The sequence below is a fragment of the Miscanthus floridulus genome, chromosome 1 (genome assembly GCF_019320115.1).
Source record: "Miscanthus floridulus cultivar M001 chromosome 1, ASM1932011v1, whole genome shotgun sequence".
Lineage (NCBI taxonomy): Eukaryota > Viridiplantae > Streptophyta > Magnoliopsida > Poales > Poaceae > Miscanthus > Miscanthus floridulus.
This window is the reverse complement of record NC_089580.1, coordinates 141419957-141439643: the sequence shown is the minus strand read 5'-3', so window position 1 is coordinate 141439643 and position 19687 is coordinate 141419957. Positions and strand designations below refer to the sequence as shown.

The following is a 19687-nucleotide window of genomic DNA, read 5'->3' as shown; positions in this document are numbered from 1 at the left end:
TCGCTCCTTGGTGCTCGGACATCGCCAGCGACGCCGGGGACTCCCTTGCTGCTCGGATCTTGCTACATCTCGTCGGTGTGCTATCAAGCTGCTCCATGTTGTTCAGGTCAGGGTGCTAATCATGGGAAGCACGTCTGGGGTCTTGATACGCGCATGTCAGACGACATTGGCAAGCTTTCAGACTTCTTTGACCCTGCTACAAGATTCATTCTTCATCTTCCAGTAGGCTTGGGGACTAAGTGGGCACACTTCACCTTGCGGTGAATGTGCTTGTTCTCATCTTGAGGCTACGCCCGGGGACTGGCTGCCTGCTCGGCTAGTCTTCTACTTTATGACCCTGGCACCACGTGACTGCGTCACCTACTGTCAGGCTCGGGGACTAACTGTGGGGGTATGCCCCCCAAGACATGGGCCGCACCATCGGAGGTGGCCCGGCCCACAAGATCAAGGCGTGCACAGCGCTGCTCGACGTGCACCGCAAGACATTGTATAGTACCAAATAGGATACTTTACTTGTAACCCTGCCCCTCCAGAGTATATAAGGAGAGGCAGGGGTTCTCTACTCAATATCATATATTCAATACAATACACCAAAGACACAGGACGTAGGGTATTACGTCGATCAGACGGCCCGAACCTGTCTAAATCACTGTCTCTGCGCCTTGTGTCACCATCTGGTTCCTGATTACGTGCATCCCCACCGACAAATCTACCATCGTGGGATACCCCTCGGTGGACTGCCGAGCATATTCTGTCGACAGTTGGCGTCAGCGTAAGGACCGATATCGACAACAGCAAGAAGAGAGACGTCGGGAAGAATGGTATCAGCATAAAGATCATTGGAGGTGCCCGTTTTTCATCCATTGCTGGGAAGAAGGTATTAAATTGCCAACTGTTGAAAATTGCCCTGAGTGCAATGGTTATTATGGGGTCAATCGGTCAGAAAGGAGGTTTCAACCTGGCAATCAGGGTTTATTTATCAATGAGCCGATTAGAGGCAGAGCATCAGTGCATGATCGGCTAGGGGGGAGACTTAGTGTACATGAGAGGCTTGGTAAACGTGCTGGATATTTTCCAAGGAATCAAGAGGAGCTTGAGGAGATGGCAAACGCAAGAGTTCCCGATGAAGAAATATTCTACAGGGACCCTAATATACGCTGTGTAGAATCAACTGGGACCTATTATCAGCCGGTTTGGAAAACCAAGTTTCCTCGATGGTGCCCGGAGGGTCTGACAAAGACATAGAAAAGGAGGATGCAACGTGAGCATCAGGAGGATTTATACCAAGAGGAAAATTCCTCCAATGAGAGGTCTGGTCATCAGCAGTGGTAGGTAAAATACAAAAATAAGGGTCCATCGGCAGATGTTAATATGGTATTCATGTTGCCGATGGAGTTTTTGGCACTATCTGATAATGAGGAAGAAGTTGTTCTCTCTAATCAAGTAGCTCAGTTGACACTAGATCCAATGATGGCTGTTTTTGAGAAACCTACCGATGACGAGAGACAGCATCTTAAGGCTTTGTTTGTGAAAGGCAGAGTTGATGGGCAGCCTGTATCTAAGATACTTATCGATGGAGGGGCTGCGATTAATATTATGCCTTATCTGATGTATCAGAAACTTGGTAAGGGAGATCAAGACTTGACCAAAACCGATATGATGCTGAAGGATTTTGAAGGCAATGTGTCACCGGCTAAAGGGGCAATATGCGTTGAATTAACCATCGGCAGCAAAACCTTGCCGACGACGTTCTTTGTTATTAATGGCAAGGGTGCATATAATCTGCTTCTAGGGAGGGATTGGATTCATGCTAATTGTTGTGTTCCTTCTACAATGCATCAATGCCTCGTACAGTGGATTGGGGATAAGATTGAGTTTGTCCCTGGTGATTCTTCTTATATCATCGCATCGGCAGAATCAGATACTTATGAGCGAACTAAATGCATATCAGGAGGAGTTTGGGAAAAAGAGTTCCTTAGAGTTGCTGATTATGAAATTCCACCGATCCAAGCAGTCGGTTCTGAAGAAGAGTTTTAATGGATAAGTTTGCCGATGATGGAAAATTAGGTCAAGGGTTCACATCGGCAGATGATTTAGTAGAAGTAGATATTGGTGATGGCGATGGGCCAAGACCTACTTTTATTAGTGCTAAGTTAGATTCCAAGTGTAAGCAGCAAATAACTGATTTGTTAAAAGAATATAAAGATTGTTTTGCTTGGGATTATACTGAGATGCCTGGATTAGACCGATTGATAGTTGAACATCGGTTACCTATCAAATCTGGATTTCGGCCACATCAGCAGCCAGCGCGCCGATGCAACCCTAATATACTTCCTGACATTAAGGCCGAAATAACTAAATTAATTGAGGCAAAGTTTATTCGGCAGTGTCAATATGCAGAGTGGATCTCTAATGTGGTTCCTGTTTATAAGAAAAATGGAAAACTTCGTGTTTGTATTGATTTCAGGAATCTCAACAAAGCCACACCGATGGATGGCTATCCAATGCCGATTGCTGATTTGTTGATTGATGCTGCAGTCGGACATCAAATTATCAGCTTCATGGATGATAATGCAGGTTACAATCAAATATTCATGGCTGAAGAAGATATTTCCAAGACTGCTTTTAGATGTCCAGGTCATGTAGGGTTGTTTGAGTGGATAGTCATGACGTTTGGTTTGAAAAATGCCGGCGCTACTTATCAAAGAGCTATGAACTTTATTTTTCATGAATACATCGTCACATTAGTGGAGATCTACATTGATGATGTAGTGATTAAGTCTGGAGATATCACAAAACATCTAGCTGATCTACGAAAGATACTGGAGTGCACAAGGAAGCATGGATTGAAGATGAATCCTAATAAATGTGCATTTGGTGTATGGCAGGTCAATTCTTGGGTTTTATGGTGCATCAGCAGGGCATCGAAATCAGTAGGAAGTCTATTGATGCAATTAACAAGGTGGTTGCTCCTGCCAATAAAACTGAATTGCAATCTTTGATCGGTAAAATTAATTTCATTAGAAGATTCATATCTAATCTGTCGGGTAAGATCAAGGCTTTCAGTCCATTACTTAAATTGAAAGCCGATCAGGAATTTGTATGGGGAGCTGAGTAGCAGTTAGCCCTAGATGAAATTAAGAAATATTTAACAAATCCTCCAGTGCTAGTTCCACCTCAACACGGGAAACCTTTCAGGTTGTATTTGTCAACTGATGATACCGTTATCAGTTCAGCTCTTATTCAAGAATTTGAAGGGAAAGAACGTGTTATTTATTATTTGAGCAGAAGATTAATGGATGTTGAGACAAGGTATTCGGCCATCGAAAAATTATGTCTGTGTTTATACTTTTCTTGTGTCAAATTAAGACATTATTTGTTATCTGCCGAATGTACGGTCATATGCAAAGACGACGTAGTCAAGTATATGCTGTCGATGCCGATATTAAGTGGTAGAATCGGCAAGTGGATTTTAGCATTATCAGAATTTGAACTACGTTACGAATCGACTAAGGCAGTTAAGGGGCAAGTTATGGCTGATTTTGTCACTCAGCATTGTAATACAGTGGACTCTCTGGAGGTTGCTCCTTGGACACTTTTCTTCGATGGGTCCACATGTGGTGAAGGAGCAGGTATCGACATTGTGTTGATTTCACCTCAAGGAAGGAAGTATGAGTTTTCATTGCCGATTGTTGCTACATCGACAAACAATCAGGCTGAATACCAAGCCTTGATGAAAGGGTTAGAATTGCTGAAGGAGATACGTGTCGATGCTGTTGAAATCTTTGGTGATTCTATGCTAGTTATAAATCAATTGGCTGGGATTTATGAATGCCGAAGTGAAGTTTTAATTTCGTATTATGAAAGATGTTTGCAATTGTTGAAAGGGTTTAGAGATTTTCGTCTTGAACATATTTCTCGACTGCATAATGAGGAGGCTAATCGACTAGCTCAGCATGCTTCAGGGTATCAGCCTATTCAGGAAGTGCTAACATCGGCAGTCGATACCGATGACTGGAGAAAGGAGATTGTCGATTATTTAAAGGATCCATATAAAAAGGTTGAAAGACGTATAAGGTTCCAAGCTACCAAGTATGTGCTCCTCGATGATGAATTATATTATCGAACTATAGATGGAGTTTTACTCAGATGTGTTAGCAGTGATGAATCGAAAAGTTTGATGGGTGAAATTCATGAAGGAGTGTGTGGAGCGCATCAATCGGCTTTCAAGATGAAGTGGATGATCAGAAGGAATGGATACTATTGGCCGACTATTCTTGAAGATTGTTTTAAATATTTTAAAGGATGTCAGGGGTGTTAAAAGTTTGGTAATATTCAAAGAGCGCCTACATCGGCTATGAACCCTATAATTAAACCTTGGCCGTTCCGGGGATGGGCTATCGATCTCATCGGTCAGATTTATCCGCCATCGAGCAAAGGACATAAATTTATTCTGGTTGCTACCGATTATTTCACAAAATGGGTTGAGGCAATTCCTTTAAAAAAGGTGACATCGGCTAATATGATCGATTTTGTGAAGGAGCATATTGTTTACCAATTTGGTATTCCTCAAACTATCACTGCCGATCAGGGTACTATGTTTACATCGGGAGAATTTGATGAGTTTGCTGTAGGTATGGGGATTAAAGTTTTAAATTCTTCTCCATATTATGCTCAAGCTAATGGTCAGGCTGAGGCTTCTAACAAAGGGATCATCAAACTCATTAAGCGCAAAATTAAAGAAAATCCTAATAGGTGGCATACAGTATTAAATGAAGCCTTGTGGTCATATCGGATGTCATGTCATGGTACAACCAAAGTAACGCCTTATCAGTTAGTATATGGACACAACGCAGTATTGCCTTGGGAAATTAAAACTGGCTCTAGGCGAATACATTCTCAAAATCAGCTGACAGCCGATGATTATGATACTCTTATGAAGGATGAGTTGGAAGATGTGGCGGGTCATTGGTTAAGGGCTTTAGTTAGCATCGAAGAAAATAAGAAAAGAGTAGCCAGATGGTATGACAAGAAGGTGAAGGTAAAGGAGTTTGTCGATGGAGATCTGGTCTAGAAATTGATTTTACCGATTGGGACTAAAAGTTCAAAGTTTGGAAAGTGGTCTCCTAATTGGGAAGGTCCATATCGGATAAATCAGTCTGTTCCTGGTAACGCATATATTCTAGAAACCCTCGAAGGGGTTGTGTTTCCCAGAGCATTAAATGGAAAATATTTAAAGAAATATTACCCTAGTATCTGGATGGATGCATAAAAGTATAAGTGCCGATAACAGTCCTATCGGCTAAAATTATACAAGGATGTCAATGTCTCATAAAGTGCCGATGCAATAGATAAGATTTACAAGTTTAACAAGGATTGGATAGCCAATATCGCACGCAGGCGAATCTGGTCGGCTTCCTTCATTTCTTTGATGTCTTCATCGGCAGCACCCTCCATAGGCTTGAGTTTTTTCTTCATGGCCAAGGCTTTGCGAGCCTAGATGTCTCTTTCTTGCTGAAGGGCCTTGATGGCATCGGGTAGCTAGCTTTCTTCTTGTTGGGCATGAGTTAAGGCTGCCTCGACTTCTTTCAATTCAGCCAATAGAGCCATCCTCTTTGCCGATAAATCTAAGATTTTCTGCTTAAGTTCAGCGCCCGAAGTCTGCAAGTTGCCAATGCCCTTGTGCTTCTCATCGGCAATCTGTTTCAGTTGTAGCATCTCTTCTTTGAGTTGAGCCTGAGCTGCTCTATCGGCAATGCGTTGAGCAGCCCGTTGATATTGTAGTTGGCGGCTTTCTAAATGGGCTGCTGGGAAGAGTGCTTCTTCAACATCGGCAGGGACCTGGCCATGGATTGTTTTGAAAATTGCCTTTGTGGGGTCCGAGTCATCTACCAGTTGGGCGGTATCCTGCTGTAACAAGTCCAGGAGAGCTTCCAACTTGGACTTAATTTCTACCGATATTGTTCCTAGTGCAAGGGAAGAACTTGTTTCCTCTCCATCATCGTTAGAAACGTCAATGGCAAAGGAAAATAGGCTGTTTGGGGAGTCTTGTTCCTGAGAAAAAGAAAAAGAGGTCAGTTAAGGATAAGTATGAATATTATAAATCGACTAGGTCAATTGGCTTACCTGTTTCAAGGCAATTTCCTGTACTTGGCTGGAGGAAGCAGCCTAGAGTATGCCGTGTGGAGGATCGGCTGAGCTTGCTGATGGGATATCCTCTGTGGCCTCATCGGTGGTTGGCCCTTGGGGTATGATGACCGATGGTATGTCCTGTACAGGAGGATTAACTGCTTGCTCAGTTGCATCGACTGATTCTGGCCGGCTTGCAGACGTTGGGGCAGATGTGGGGATCGGCATGGACTTCTGTCGTTTTGGTTGTGCCTCGGCATCTGTTAAGGCTTTGCGCTTTGCTTGGGCCTCAGCAACGGTTGGCTGGGGGGCATCGGCACTTGTTGGTTGTGGAGCTTGAACATCTGGTACGCTTGCCGATGTACCCATTTGTTGCTACAAAACAAGTGTAAGGTATGATATTTAACAGATAAAATGTAAAATCAAAGGAATACCTCTGAAGGTTTGTTAGAGGTAGTGGTGCTTGATGTCGCAGGAATTGCCGATGACGATCCAGCAGCGGCTCTTACACCCTGATGATTAATGTTAATACAGTTTGTGATCGGCATGAGTAGAAATAAACAGGGTTGTTACCTTGAATGCCTTGATCAGGGTTGTAGCAGCAGCCAATGGAGTGGCCCTAGCTGTAGCCAATTTGGACTTAGAGGTGATGGTCTTAGCACGGGTCTTCTGGTGAGTCAAAGCAGCTAAGGTGGGGGCGTTGTAGCCGATCGGTGATATCAGAGAAACAGGCCGAAGATCGAAGGGTTTCCCACTTTTGCTCATAGATGGTGCTGGGTTGTTAACCTGTCACGAGAAAGTTAGTTACCGATATATGAAAGGAAAAAGCAGAAGGGAGTTAAAAGAAACTTACTGCGTCATCGGGAATGGCGTATTCAGGGTCGATCATGTGCCGATATGTGTGAGCAGATGTTGCAAACAGTTGTTCCCTCCACTCTCGCCACCATTGCTTATATGATTCGGTGATGAAAGATGCTGGCGTCCAGATGGATATATCGACATCTGTAGTATCGGCATCGGGGGAGAGTCACACTACCCTGCTCCAATCTATTCCGTAGGTGATTGTTTCTCTGGGTTTGATCACATCGGCAAAACAAAGTTTGATTGGCAGTTGCCCAAAAGCCAATTGACGGGATACTGCCGATGGATTGTAAAATTCATACGTGATATTGGTGTTTTTCCCGCTACCGAATGTGTTTACTGGGATTGCCCTGGGAGTAATGATGGCCATCATGAGTTCATTATCTTGATTCAGAGTGTCATCGGCAAAGTTGAAAAGAAGGGTGAATCTGTTTTCTTCGTCAATATAAGGTACCTAGGCCCTATGATCATGAGAAAGACCATTGTAGAAGCTTTGGAAGAATCTGCCGATCTGGTCTTCATTGGCCTCTGTTCCAGGGAGGACAATTATGGCTTCACCAAAATTGAGGGGTGAGCGTGTTGCCGATTCCTCATCCCCAAGCACGTGGTCTTCAGCAATTTCTCGTGGGAATTGTTGGGCAAAGAAGTCCCATTGCAAATGTTTGTGCATATGGGCATTTAGCCACATGTTGATAAACCACCACGGGCCTCCTAAGTTGCTGATGGGTTCGCCAAGCAAAAGTTTCTGAGACACTTGATGAAGAAGATGATAAGTGGAGCTCAGAAGGTATCGGCCAAGAGGGAACCTTACACCATTGGCCAAAAGTTCGGCCACAGGGAGGAAGGCGTTGGTTGGTCCTACTGATCGACCACAGAAGATAAATTTTTCTAACCACATATTCAAGAATGTGGCATGTTCCCTCTGGTTAACTGTCTCGGTCCTCTGGCATTCTTGAATATATCCCGTCCAACCGCCGATGTTGCGGGTATTCACCCTATATTCAGATTTTCTGCCATAGATGGAGCCTTCATCGGCAGTTGAAATGTCCAAGCTAGTGAGCATGTAGACATCGGCAAGTGTGGGAGTAGATGGGCCATGTCCAAACATAAAAGTGTTTGTTGTGTCTGACCAGAAGTAAGCATCTGCAATCATCATTGACTCGTTCTTTTGCATATCGGCAATGGATAGCCTAATGCATTGGTCTAGCTTCCGTTCTGCCCAGTGTACTTGCATCGACCTGTTGACCCTCAAGTACCAATCTTTCCACCCTTTGGTGGTTTTGGGCCAAGATCGGAATGTACCTTTCCATAAATTCAGAGAGAAATTTTGGGCTCTAAAAGGGATTCTGTTAATCTCTGCATTAATTAGATCGGTTGGATCTGGGTTGCCCATTGGTCCTAGGCATTGGAAATGCGGCTGATCGGTTGGAATAACTAATTTGTTACGAAGTTCCTAAGTTTAGAGGATCCAAAAACAAAGAAAAGGAGAAAAATTACCAACTGTATGAACTCGCAAAGACCAGAGGAATCGAGGTAAAAAGTAACGGAAGTGGAACGAATCGCAGGGACGTCGAAGTTGATTGCCATTATCTTGAGGTAGATGGGGGCACAAGCTGGAGACTCGAGGTTGACGCTGGAGAAAAGTTCTTGTTGGTTGAGGTCGCGCAGTTGTTCGTCGGAGTCGCCGCCGGAAAGAGAGAATGTCAAAGATTGGAGTCTGAGGGTAGAAGACGAGCGTTCCAGAGAAATCTATTTATAAGCCGCTTAGAGTAGGGGTATTCTGGACTTAACTGTTCGCACGATAATCAAGGGATTGTACAGATGATTTGATGGCAAGTAATCATGACTTGGAAGAGATCTCGGTACAGGATATTTTAATTCTGAAAATGGCGGCATTATTATGTTAGGATCTTGCCGATGGATTATTGTTTCGGTATCTTAACCATAATCAGGGCAAGAGTGGTTGGAAATTATGCGATATTTACTGAGGTACGTGAATCAGGACTAGATTTGATTAGATTTGATAACAGATCAAGTTTTGGCTTGGAGGATGAGTTACGGTAATTGGGCGAAGGCAAACGTTATCTGGAGTAAATTTCAGAGCATTAATGGTTTTATACTCCGAAATTGGGGGGCATGTGTTGACACCGTTTTTTGCACGTGGCAAAATGATCAGAGTGGGCTAATCGGCAGGAGGAAAGTTACTGTATACGCTGACAGCCGATGAAAATCAGCTTATAAAGATGGTTGCCGATGAATGGTGGTGATCGATGGAAAGGTTGATTTAGACTCGGGCGTTGCCGATAAGGTTGGAGATGTTATTGTCGATGCCAATGAAGGAAGGCTTGAAAACTACTGCCGATGAAACAGGAAGTATGTCGATGGAAAAGGAGGTCGGTGAGAATTCCATCGTAATTGAGGCGGACAGGGAAATAGATAGGAGTTGATTTCCTTTTCTATATTTGTTAGAGTATGATTCATGTAAGAGTCACGTGTTTCCTTAGATATGGACTTGGTGTCCTAGTCGTATTTGGTTATGTCTCTTTAGATCAGGGTATAAATATAGATTGAGGGGCAATGTAAGATATATCAATCAATATCAAAACCAATTTTTACTCCTATTTGCATCTACTTACTTTTCGGCGACTTCGTCAATTTGCATATTTTTTCTTTTAAGAGTTCCGCGTGAGTACCTCTTGGCCGTGACTTCCGGGCGTATCGCTGTTGTCAGGACCAAAGTGCTCGTATCTTCATCCTTGTCGATTAACAGGTCAAATCGACTGGCACGCTTTGGATATCGATTCGGGTATTAGCCCTTTGTGTTTGCAGATCCACTTTTGCATCAACACGTTCATTTAACGCAGCCTTGGTCGAGGTTGTTCGAGCCTTGTAGCCGCTGCTCTGTCTATCTTGCCGCCACCGGAGCCACGTGACTTTGCAACTTCACGCGTGGTCGTGGTTTCTCCCCCGATTCAGCACTCCTGCAGCTTGATAGGACATCCAGCTAGCTGACACAATCGTACCTAGGCACAGGTGAACTTGGGAGGTGGCAAATTTGGCGTTTTGGTCGTCGCCGGCCATGGGCGCCACCGCAGCCAAGGGGTTTGGTGTAAGTCCCACTCCGTGGGGAATGAACCTAATTGATGGTGTTTCTGAGCTGGTGTGGATCCCCTCGATCTGGTGCTCGCTTCCGTTTGGCCAGGGCGTGCATCGTCGATGTGCTGACGCGCCGATGTCGGCCTCGGAGCATCGCCGCGTGGTGCGGGCGTACGTGGCAAGGGTTCCTCGATCGCCCTCCTCCTCAGCAGATTGCACGACTGGTTTCATGGTAGTCCCCTTCTGCTTCCCTAAAGCCTCCATCATTTCTCTAGATCTTAGTTTTGTCGGAACGAGTGCGCCGCCGTGGAGGTTACTCTGTCAGCGTGGACGGCGCATAGAAGTCATCATTTAGCTTCTGGTCGCCGCTCAGGGTCCCGCGCTGGCTTTGCGATGCTCGTCGGCCCGGTGAGTGCGTCGATGTGGCTCGCGGTGGGCCGGCATGGCCAGGCGGTGTCGATCGGAGCCACGTAGCCGTGCACGGAGGCATCGGGGACCGGGTCAATGTGTAGATAGGTTTGTTGGGGGTGCTCATTGCATAGAGTTTCTCTGGTGCAATAGTACGCAGTGGCGTCGCGTAATATCCGGTCAGGCCAGGGGCTATTTTGCTAAAACATGGGCGCGTGCGCGGGCTCCCCCGTCTTGGGCCACTGCTGGGCCAGCTGCTGCGCGCGCCGCGCTCCGAATGGGCCGCTGGGCCAAATTGCTGTCACCGTCCTTTTTGTTTTCTAAAGGGTTTTTTCCAAATTAGTTTCTAAGGTGAAATTGTAAATTCAAGATAATTTTTTGTAGATGTCTAAAAATTGTGAAACTAATTTTGTTAAGCTTCTAAAATCATGATCTATCTGTTAGTGTATTTTGTTCATATAGCTTCATAGAACTTTTAAGAGTAATTTAGTTGATTGGAAGCACTTAGTAATGTCAAAACATAAACTTGTAGGAATTATTGTGATGAATTGATAGTAGCATTGGCTCTGAAAATGTTTATAGTAGATTCCTAACATTATTAAGTGCTCACTGAATTTTTTTTGTAGCTTCTGAATAATTAGTTTGCTGAGGTATCTAATGAGCCTTAGTTTATACATATAGTAAATAAAAGAAAATAAAGAAACACCTAGGGATTTTATAGCTAAAACATTGTAGGAAATTAGCGCATTGTTTAACAACGTGGATACGTGGCCTAGTACGCTAGTCATTAAGACCGACTCGTTAGCTAGTAGTGTAACTACATTTTAGAGTTGCGATTATCGTGATTATTTATATTTCCGCGTCGTGTCCACGAATATCAAAATAGGCACAACGACGGACCATAAAGTCATCTAGGGAAAATAGGAGCAACGGATACATGGATGGCCGTGTCACCACGATAGAATGCTAATCTTTTGGTTATATCTTACCCAGGCAAGCCCCGGTGCATAACACTTATTATTCTGCACTTTATTTTATGCTTGTGCATTAAGTTTAAGCAGAATGAAACCCACTTGCATATATATATCCTTATCCTATGAGTCTTACTAGTATGACAGAATCATGTAGATTGCTATGCTACAGGACTCCGATAGAAGTCGAGTGATTGCCTGTCACTCACGAGAGATAGGAAATATATTATTGTTGTTATTATATTACTGTCACATAGAATATAAATGGTGAAAGAAAATGGAGACTGGGCAGGGATATAGTACAGGTATTAGTGGGTGTAAGAGGTTGTGTCCTGCGGGCAATGAGGCATAGCTTGGTTACACTGTTTTCCCTGTCCGTGTCGGTTAAGGACCGGCCATTGCATTGGGTTCTAGTCAGGTCACAGACTTATTATCCTGATCACATACTTATTTATGGGAGTAGGGAAGGCTCATTGCTCTCTTGTCGTGGGTTCCGACTCTTTCCGGACCGACTGATTGGAGGCAGGGATGGTGGAGGTCTAAGCATCACACTGAGTCCGGGACTCAGGTGTGGGGGGCTTGGAGTCCAAGTTTGGACGGGACCTAGACCCCTTGATAGGAGAGTGGTGGATTGGTCCTATTTGTGCCTGGGGTACAAGTGGGACGTGTGTTTTGGGTACCCAGCTAGGCACATTGATTCACGAATCGCCAAGTAATCCGGTACGACTTGTCTACAATCTAGCACCGTAGTAAGAACTGGAATATAGAAGATGGTAAAATGGTTCTGATTGCTTACCATCTGCTTGAAAGTAGCATAGGTTCTTACATAGAATTGTTGGTTAATGAACTAATGATGACTGCTACTAAAATTGAATATAAGAATGCACGCTTAGTAATGCTTTCTGCAGATGCAATAAAACCACAAGCCAGATAGCCTTGCATATCCTTAGAGTCTTTTCTTTCCTCTGACGGATAAGTCTTGCGGAATACAATTGAGTACTCAGGGTTTGTTCTACCCTGTTGCAGGTGACAGGAACATGTGGAGCTGACACTTGTGTGTGGAAACCTCCTGGTGGGCTCAGCGAGGATTTCCTTAACGTTGCGGACATAGAGTTTATTTGAAACTTCCACCCAAAATGTTTTACAATGGAAAATTTATAACCTGTTATGATGTATATAACAGATCATCATGTTAAGGTTTAATTTGTTATTAAATGATTTTACTTCCGCTGAAACTCTGATAACATGATTATATTCCGTTGTTATAAATAATAATATTATACTTTGATGTTGCATGAAAAGTGATGTAAGAAATGGCTAAAATGTTGTAAGCTTTATTCTCCCATTTATGATTCTGTTGAAAATGTGGATTTTCAGGTTCTCCCATAGGGTGTGCTCGACATAACTGCATAATTTAGTGTCCTCCCTTGAATACTTAGTGTCTAATGAAAGACAAGTACTTCTGGGAGGCATTAGATTAGGCGGTTCTGCCACGATTGTGTGAAACAATTAGCACAGACAATTGAGGTGGATGCATGGGCATCTAAACAAGCCCAGCCCTAATTGTTTTAGATGGCATTTTAAGGATAGGGGTCGTTTTCCATTTACCTATTTATATTGACAAAAGGAGAGCATGGAAGTGATGCATTCCGAACTCCTTATGTCGCCATGACAAGACACGCTGAGTCCTGACAGTGATCTTACACCTGCATTCTGTGTCTGTAGGTATAGGAGATAACCCAAATAGGAGTATATTGTACTCAAATAGCATACCAAATAATTAGGGATAAGACCGTGATTCCACATCATCGTCAAAACAGAAATAATCTATCTTTTTTCCATGAATAGAAACCTATATAACATCAGAAACCGAGGGTTCTGAGAAGGGCTATGTTCTTACTTCAGGCAATAGATAGCACTTTGTCGATATTTTTCTCAAATATTTTTAGTGAAATTTATCTTATATATAGCTGCCATGCTATTTTCAGACTTTACAAGAGTCTGACATAGGGACACTGGATATAGTAAATTTCACATTTTTTTTCAGAGTCAACACACAAAACTTACAATGAACAACTGCATAATCTGTGAAATCATATGACATCGTAAAAGAAACCGGTCACTGAATGCTATGTGAAGATGAGCAACAATTTCAGGAGAAAAAACCTGTGAAATAACTGTTAGCACATGCATTTATTCCAGTTTTTCCAAGAGATAATATAGTTCAGTAGCATACATGCTCCAACAGGAAAGGATAAAACAACCATGAACATGCTTTACATGTGTCAAATCCCAGAGGGGGGGGGGGGGGGGGACTCTATTTCCAATCAAGCATATCTAGAAGCCACAATATTTCATTCTCTGACCTTGCCACGTCACAGAAATCTAGCTCAATACCAAACACCTCAATGAGGTTTGCTCCTTTGTACAGGAAAAGCAATGACATCCATGCCCGAATGTCGGATATGAATGGGTGTCTGGGTGAAAACCTGAGATACTCATAAGCCAGAGCACGAGATGCATTACTGTCAATGTAATCAAATGTTGACTTATTTATGATGCAAGCCATCTTGTTCGAATCCTTGCGGTGGGCAAGAACAGATATAGTGATGGTTGGCCCCATGGGAATTGACAGCTTGGGCTCCACTTCAAGCATCAGGATGCAGTCTTGGGAATTCAAATGTGCTGCAAGTATATCTGGAATGCCACGGGGAGCGCACTGTAGGCCTGCTCGGAGGGTGGAGCCTGAAACTGCTTGAGAAAAGATGAGTGATCCTTCAAGCCACATATCAATATAGAAAACAATATCCTCGAATGTGAGTCTTGGTACAGAAAGGTTCTGCATCTCCCGTGGCTTGGAGAAGGTTAAATAAAGCTTTTTGTAGTTTGCGTCAGAAGGGGGCAGTTTGCAAATGGACGGCCACTTCCGTGAGCAAATGCATTTCCAGAAGTAATCATCCTTTGCGATTTCACGCCATTGATGGCACACGAGCATGCAGAATACTAGATCTTTCCCATCCAATAATGGGAAAACAGACTTAAGAACTTCATCAGGAAATTCACTTGCCATTGCTATCCAAGAACTGAACGAAACTGAATGTCCTCTACACCTCCAGGAGGCAAGATTCTGGGGAAAGAAACAGAAGAAGCAATCAGACATGCCTCATTAAATTGTCAAAAGATACTAACTAACTCGTGAGCACCAAAAAACAAGAGTAACAATACCCCTATGTTCAGTACTTCACTTTCACTGTAATACACTCATATTAATTGAACGAAGATGACAAACAGGGAAAAACATAGAAAGGCACTTCAGCAGTGCATGGAATAGCGGTTGCTGCTTTATATATGTAGTCACGGTAAGAATAGCATCCAAATTCCATGAAAAGCAAGAATTTAGAGATGTAAGGTCAACCAGAATTAATGGTTAATCACAATGGGGTCTTCCAACCGTGGTGGGTGGGGTGACTGAGGGGGGTTCAACTAGGGAATGCCTGAACCCCATCACCACAACTAGATGATAGGGACAGAGCACCAAATCAATATCCACTGACACAATGGAGGCATGGAGGTAGAAGTTCAACATCAAGGAAAAACTTGAAGTTATTAATATTGTTGAGGAATCATTCTCAGTATCACAAGATTATGCCCTTTTATAGAGTAAATAAATCAAATCTTCAAAAATCACTTCATTTGCCCTTTTGGGTGTGTGGTTAATCAGCAGATTTACTCTGAAGCACAGACCCTGCCGAAGAACACAAGCTCTTCACAGTTTCACACATCTTGACCCCAGTCATTAATTTCTAATAAATCATCATTATGTAAGCATGGTACCTTTGAAAATAAAAAAAGGGGAACGGTGCTTCAGAAAATGAGCATCACCATTCCCCTGAATTCATCAAACGAAACTATTGCATGGTGGGGAGACAAAAGTTAATTCAAACAAGACTCAAAGGTAGAGCAAGGGGTAGATTCACCAGTATGGTACAAATGTTGGATCCAGAATTCAGAAGATTTAACTTACAGATGATCCTCTATGTATGCAAAATATCCTAGTCTTCTCCAGGGGCGGACCTAGTAAAGCACTGTGCACCCAATAATTTGTGCAAAATAATCGAAGTTACTAGACATGTATTAGATCAGATCCGAATACAAATAGCCAAATAGCTTAAGTTAGGGTTCACGTGCTCAGTTTCGCACAGCAGGAACGGAAAGAAAAGGGTGCGCATACCTGGTGGTGGTGGGTGCTCGTCGCCGGCGAAGGACGCGACGAAGGCTGGCGAAGGGACCGTAAAAAATCCGGGCACCTAGGCGTAGGGCGTCGGCGTCGGCGTCGGCGGTCGCCCAGTAGCCGCACGAGAGAGAGCGCGCACGCCGGATTGACGGCAGAAGAAAAGACTAAAAGCTGCAGTAGGCGGTAGCTACACGGATCCTGGTCCGGCCGGCGTAAATCAGGGCTGAAGTCCGAGTGTTTTGTTCGATTAAGGGTGTGTTTAGTTGGTGAGCGAAAATTTTTGGGTGTCATATTGGATGTCTCGAAAGAATGTTGGGAGGGGTTTTTAGATACTAATAAAAAAACAAATTATAGAACCCATTAAGAAACTGCGAGACGAATTTAATGATATTAATTAATCGGTCATTAGCACATGCGGGTTACTGTAGCACTTAAGCCTTTTCATGGACTAATTAGGCTTAAAAGATTCGAGGCTTTTCATGGACTAATTAGGCTTAAAAGATTCGTCTCGTGATTTTACCTAGAACTGTGCAATTAGTTTTTTTTTCGTCTACATTTAGTACCCATGCATATGTCAAACATGCTCTTTTACTGTAGGAGGCAAAAAAAAAAATTAGAAACTAAACAGGGCCTAATTTATAGTATTTTGTTAGCTTGATGCGGCCATTGTAGATCTAGGGGTTTTGGAATGGCAAAACTTTTGCTCATAATCTTTTGCTGCAAAATTTGTCATTTAAACTTTTAGTATTTAGTGTTTAGATGTATAGCAAAACTTTAGCCATGCAGACACAGCACGCGCTCCCAAGACGTTTTTTTGCCTAGTTTTTGACCTCTTGGGTCCTAAATACCAAAAGTTTTGTAGCTCAAGTTTTGCTGTGTTTTGTCTATGGTGTTTAGATCCATTTTGTCAAAAAAATAGGATAAACCAGCAAAAGTTTTGGTTAAAATGAGAATCTAAACATGCCTTTCGTTTATAGAAACATAATAAAATTGGTTTGGTCACCTCATGATGATACGAGACTTCATACCGGATACGAACATGGTCTTTACATCTAAATCGGATAGGACACGGATGCGTGAGCTCTTAACAGAGGATCATTGGTACTGGGTGTGGACCTGTGAGCAGTGATCGAACATTTCAGTCTTTGGCGTAGGGATATATATACTCCACCGATCGTAATATAAGTGCACATCTCTAATGATGTTGGGACGAAACTGACACTAAGCCATGATTAGGAGAGCCCGCCCCGGCGTTGGCCTTGGTGGATGGGGTGGGCAAGCCCGTGGCGGCTACAGCTATAGCAAGGGTCGCGTCAGGCAGGGATGGGGGCAGGTGCGAGCGCACAAGACCATGGCAGGGGCGACAATGGTGGACGGGATCGAAGGCAAACGATAAAGAAAAAGGAACAAGAACAGGGACGAAAATGGTACGGATATTTTCTGACCGTATTCGAAACCGAATCCGTTTAGAGGGGTTGAGATCTGTCCGTATCCGAGTCCGGATATCCAACATCCGATACCGTATCCGTATCCGTATCCGTATCCGAATACTCAAATCGTATATTTATGATGTCGATATCCAATCGTATCATATCCGACATACCTATCCGTATTCGAATTCGAATTCGGACAAAAATATGAAAACAAATGTAATATCGGTAATATTCGTCTGTATCCGATTTATTTTCATCCCTAAACAAGAAGACGAAAGAGGCTAACATAGGAGCCTTGCTTAACGGTTGTCTAACAAACCTAAAATAGTGACGTCATTTGGATCCTTTCATTTGGAGGAATTAAAATCTACTTAATAAATTAGATCAATTGGTTTAGAATTTGAATCCAAAGTTCACATATAAGTCTATTTTAAATTTATAGGACGAGAGATGAAAATTGATTTTATAGATCATCAGTATATGTTTCTACTTTGTAACGTATAACACGCTCTTCAACTCGCTCCCTTAAGGTAAAAATGCAACACAGAAGTATCTCTCTCGTATAGCCAACAATAATATACAAATATAATCCACATACAACTATATTAACTTAATTAATATATATCTAAATTATGATAATTAAAATGAATTCAATTTCAATCGTCCAAACGAGGGCTTAGTGTTTTCGTCTCAGTATGAACATAGAATAGGCTATGCTTTTGTTAGGGGCCTAGGGCTTCCACTCCTCTTAAAAAGCCCGGTTCTGACTCCTCATATGATAGAAGAAACTTTTTTTTCTTCTCCAGTTCTTTAGTACAAAAGCGGCACCAACCCCTCCAGACTTCCTACAAAGGAGTCGCAGCAAGCCGCGTAAAGTCGTAGCAGACAGGGCTTAAATCTTAATCCTTTAATTAAATATAGAAATGAGATCATTTTATTATTTAGAAAGGTCGGATGAACCCGCCTTCATCTCTGTACTTCAACCAAATACACTCTTAGTTCTAAAAAATGCAGTTCTAAAACAGTGTCATATTAAAGTACGTCATGTTTGATAAAATATGTATAAAAAATAATATTATTTATTGTACTATAAGTAGGTATTATTAGATTTATCATGAAACATAATTTTTATAATATTTTTATTTGGTATCATTAAATTTTAGATACTTTATTCGACAATGCACCAAGAATTATTTTTTTTAGGTGTGTGTGTGGGGTGTGTGTGTGTGATACGCTTTTACTGGTTCATTCACGGGAAACGTGACTCAGGAATGCGCTTTTGAGCTAAACAGGAAGGACGAAGGAGCCCCTGCCCTGTCCGGCATGGTCCTCGTCCAATCGTCGCCGTCGTGGGCGTCTGGGCGACAACCGAGCACTCGCTTGAGTGGCCCGCGGCGGGAGCAGCTGCAGCGCGCCGGTCGGCACGCTCCCACGCCTCGACGGTGGGCACCAACGACGGCTTGCTGCTGCGGCGCGCTTCAACGGCCGCAGCAGCAAACTACGGTTTTCTCCAGAACTCTCCTAAGCCTCTGCTCTACCTGCGACTCTCTTGCTCCCATGGTAGAAATCCTCCCTCCCCCCATACAGAATCCACGCGGTGCGCGTGCACATGGCTTTTGTGTTTTCCCACAAGAGTCTTTCGATGGAATTCGATTGCATCTTCCTGTGTTCCATTTCTACCTCCACCACATCGTTGAACAGTAGAAATCTAGGGATTGAAATTCACATTTGGTTTCCTTTCGAGATGTGTGGTGATAATGCTCTGTGGATCCTCAAAGCCCCAATTCACAAGTTAGAGTTGCTCATACGTCACCCCCAGTATGTAGTATGTACACGACCTGGATGCAGGCGTGCAGCACCTGCCCAGACTGGAATTGCAATATCAGATTACCATGGAGTAGTAGACACAATTGGGCATCGCATTCACACATGTTCTGTACACCTGTGTGGACGTGTTACCTGATCCAAGTCAATCAGTCCTGCCCAAGAAGTCCATCCATGAGAAGTTACCCGGTAAGGACCGACATGAGTCCCCCAAGTGTTCCTGCAAATGTCCACCACATAACCATTGATATGTTAGATACTCCTATGTGCTATAGATAGATAGTTTGCATGTTTCTGTTATCAGCAATGCATGCGCGCAGGATCCGGCATGTGGACTCCGCGCGCGTAGGACGTCGTGGCCTGGACTCGCTCGGCCACGAACCAGAGCATGCAGCGACAGCCGGCGACGCGGTGCGTGGGGATGGACGCGCGCACTCCTCGCGTCGTGCGCGCTTAGCACGGCATGTCTCCTACTTGTTTTCCAATAAATAGAATACAAGTGCATCAGAAAACGCTGCGTTTGAGCAGCACCAAATCTCTGTGTCCAGATCGTTTTTGTTCTTCGCTCCCAGCTTGCTGTGCTCGTGTGTTCATCATCGCCGGCGCTCACCGCCGTGCGAGTTCTGACAAGTGGTATCAGAGCCGTGAGAGAGAGGGACCTGCGACGTCATGTCGACGAAGCCGAGCGGACACTCGCCGCCGTCGACGGACAAGAAGGAGAAAAAGGGCAG

The 19687-nt window shown here is 43.5% G+C and overlaps 1 protein-coding gene across 2 annotated transcripts; it reads right to left on the bottom strand.

Annotated features, from left to right (window-relative positions):
• Positions 1-13648: 13648 nt before the first annotated feature.
• Positions 13649-15911, bottom strand: LOC136495813 (F-box protein At5g39250-like). Of its 2 annotated transcripts, none has more exons than XM_066491641.1 (3): positions 15697-15911; positions 15490-15588; positions 13649-14592 (listed from the first exon to the last, which is right to left on the bottom strand). In XM_066491641.1, exon 3 carries the CDS (start codon positions 14533-14535, stop codon positions 13783-13785), a length of 753 nt encoding a protein of 250 aa, XP_066347738.1. In that variant the 5' UTR covers positions 14536-14592; positions 15490-15588; positions 15697-15911; the 3' UTR covers positions 13649-13782. The 2 variants fall into 2 exon arrangements, with proteins under 2 accessions (XP_066347738.1, XP_066347734.1); XM_066491637.1 differs by having other exon boundaries at positions 15490-15550.
• Between the last annotated feature and the right edge of the window lie 3776 nt (positions 15912-19687).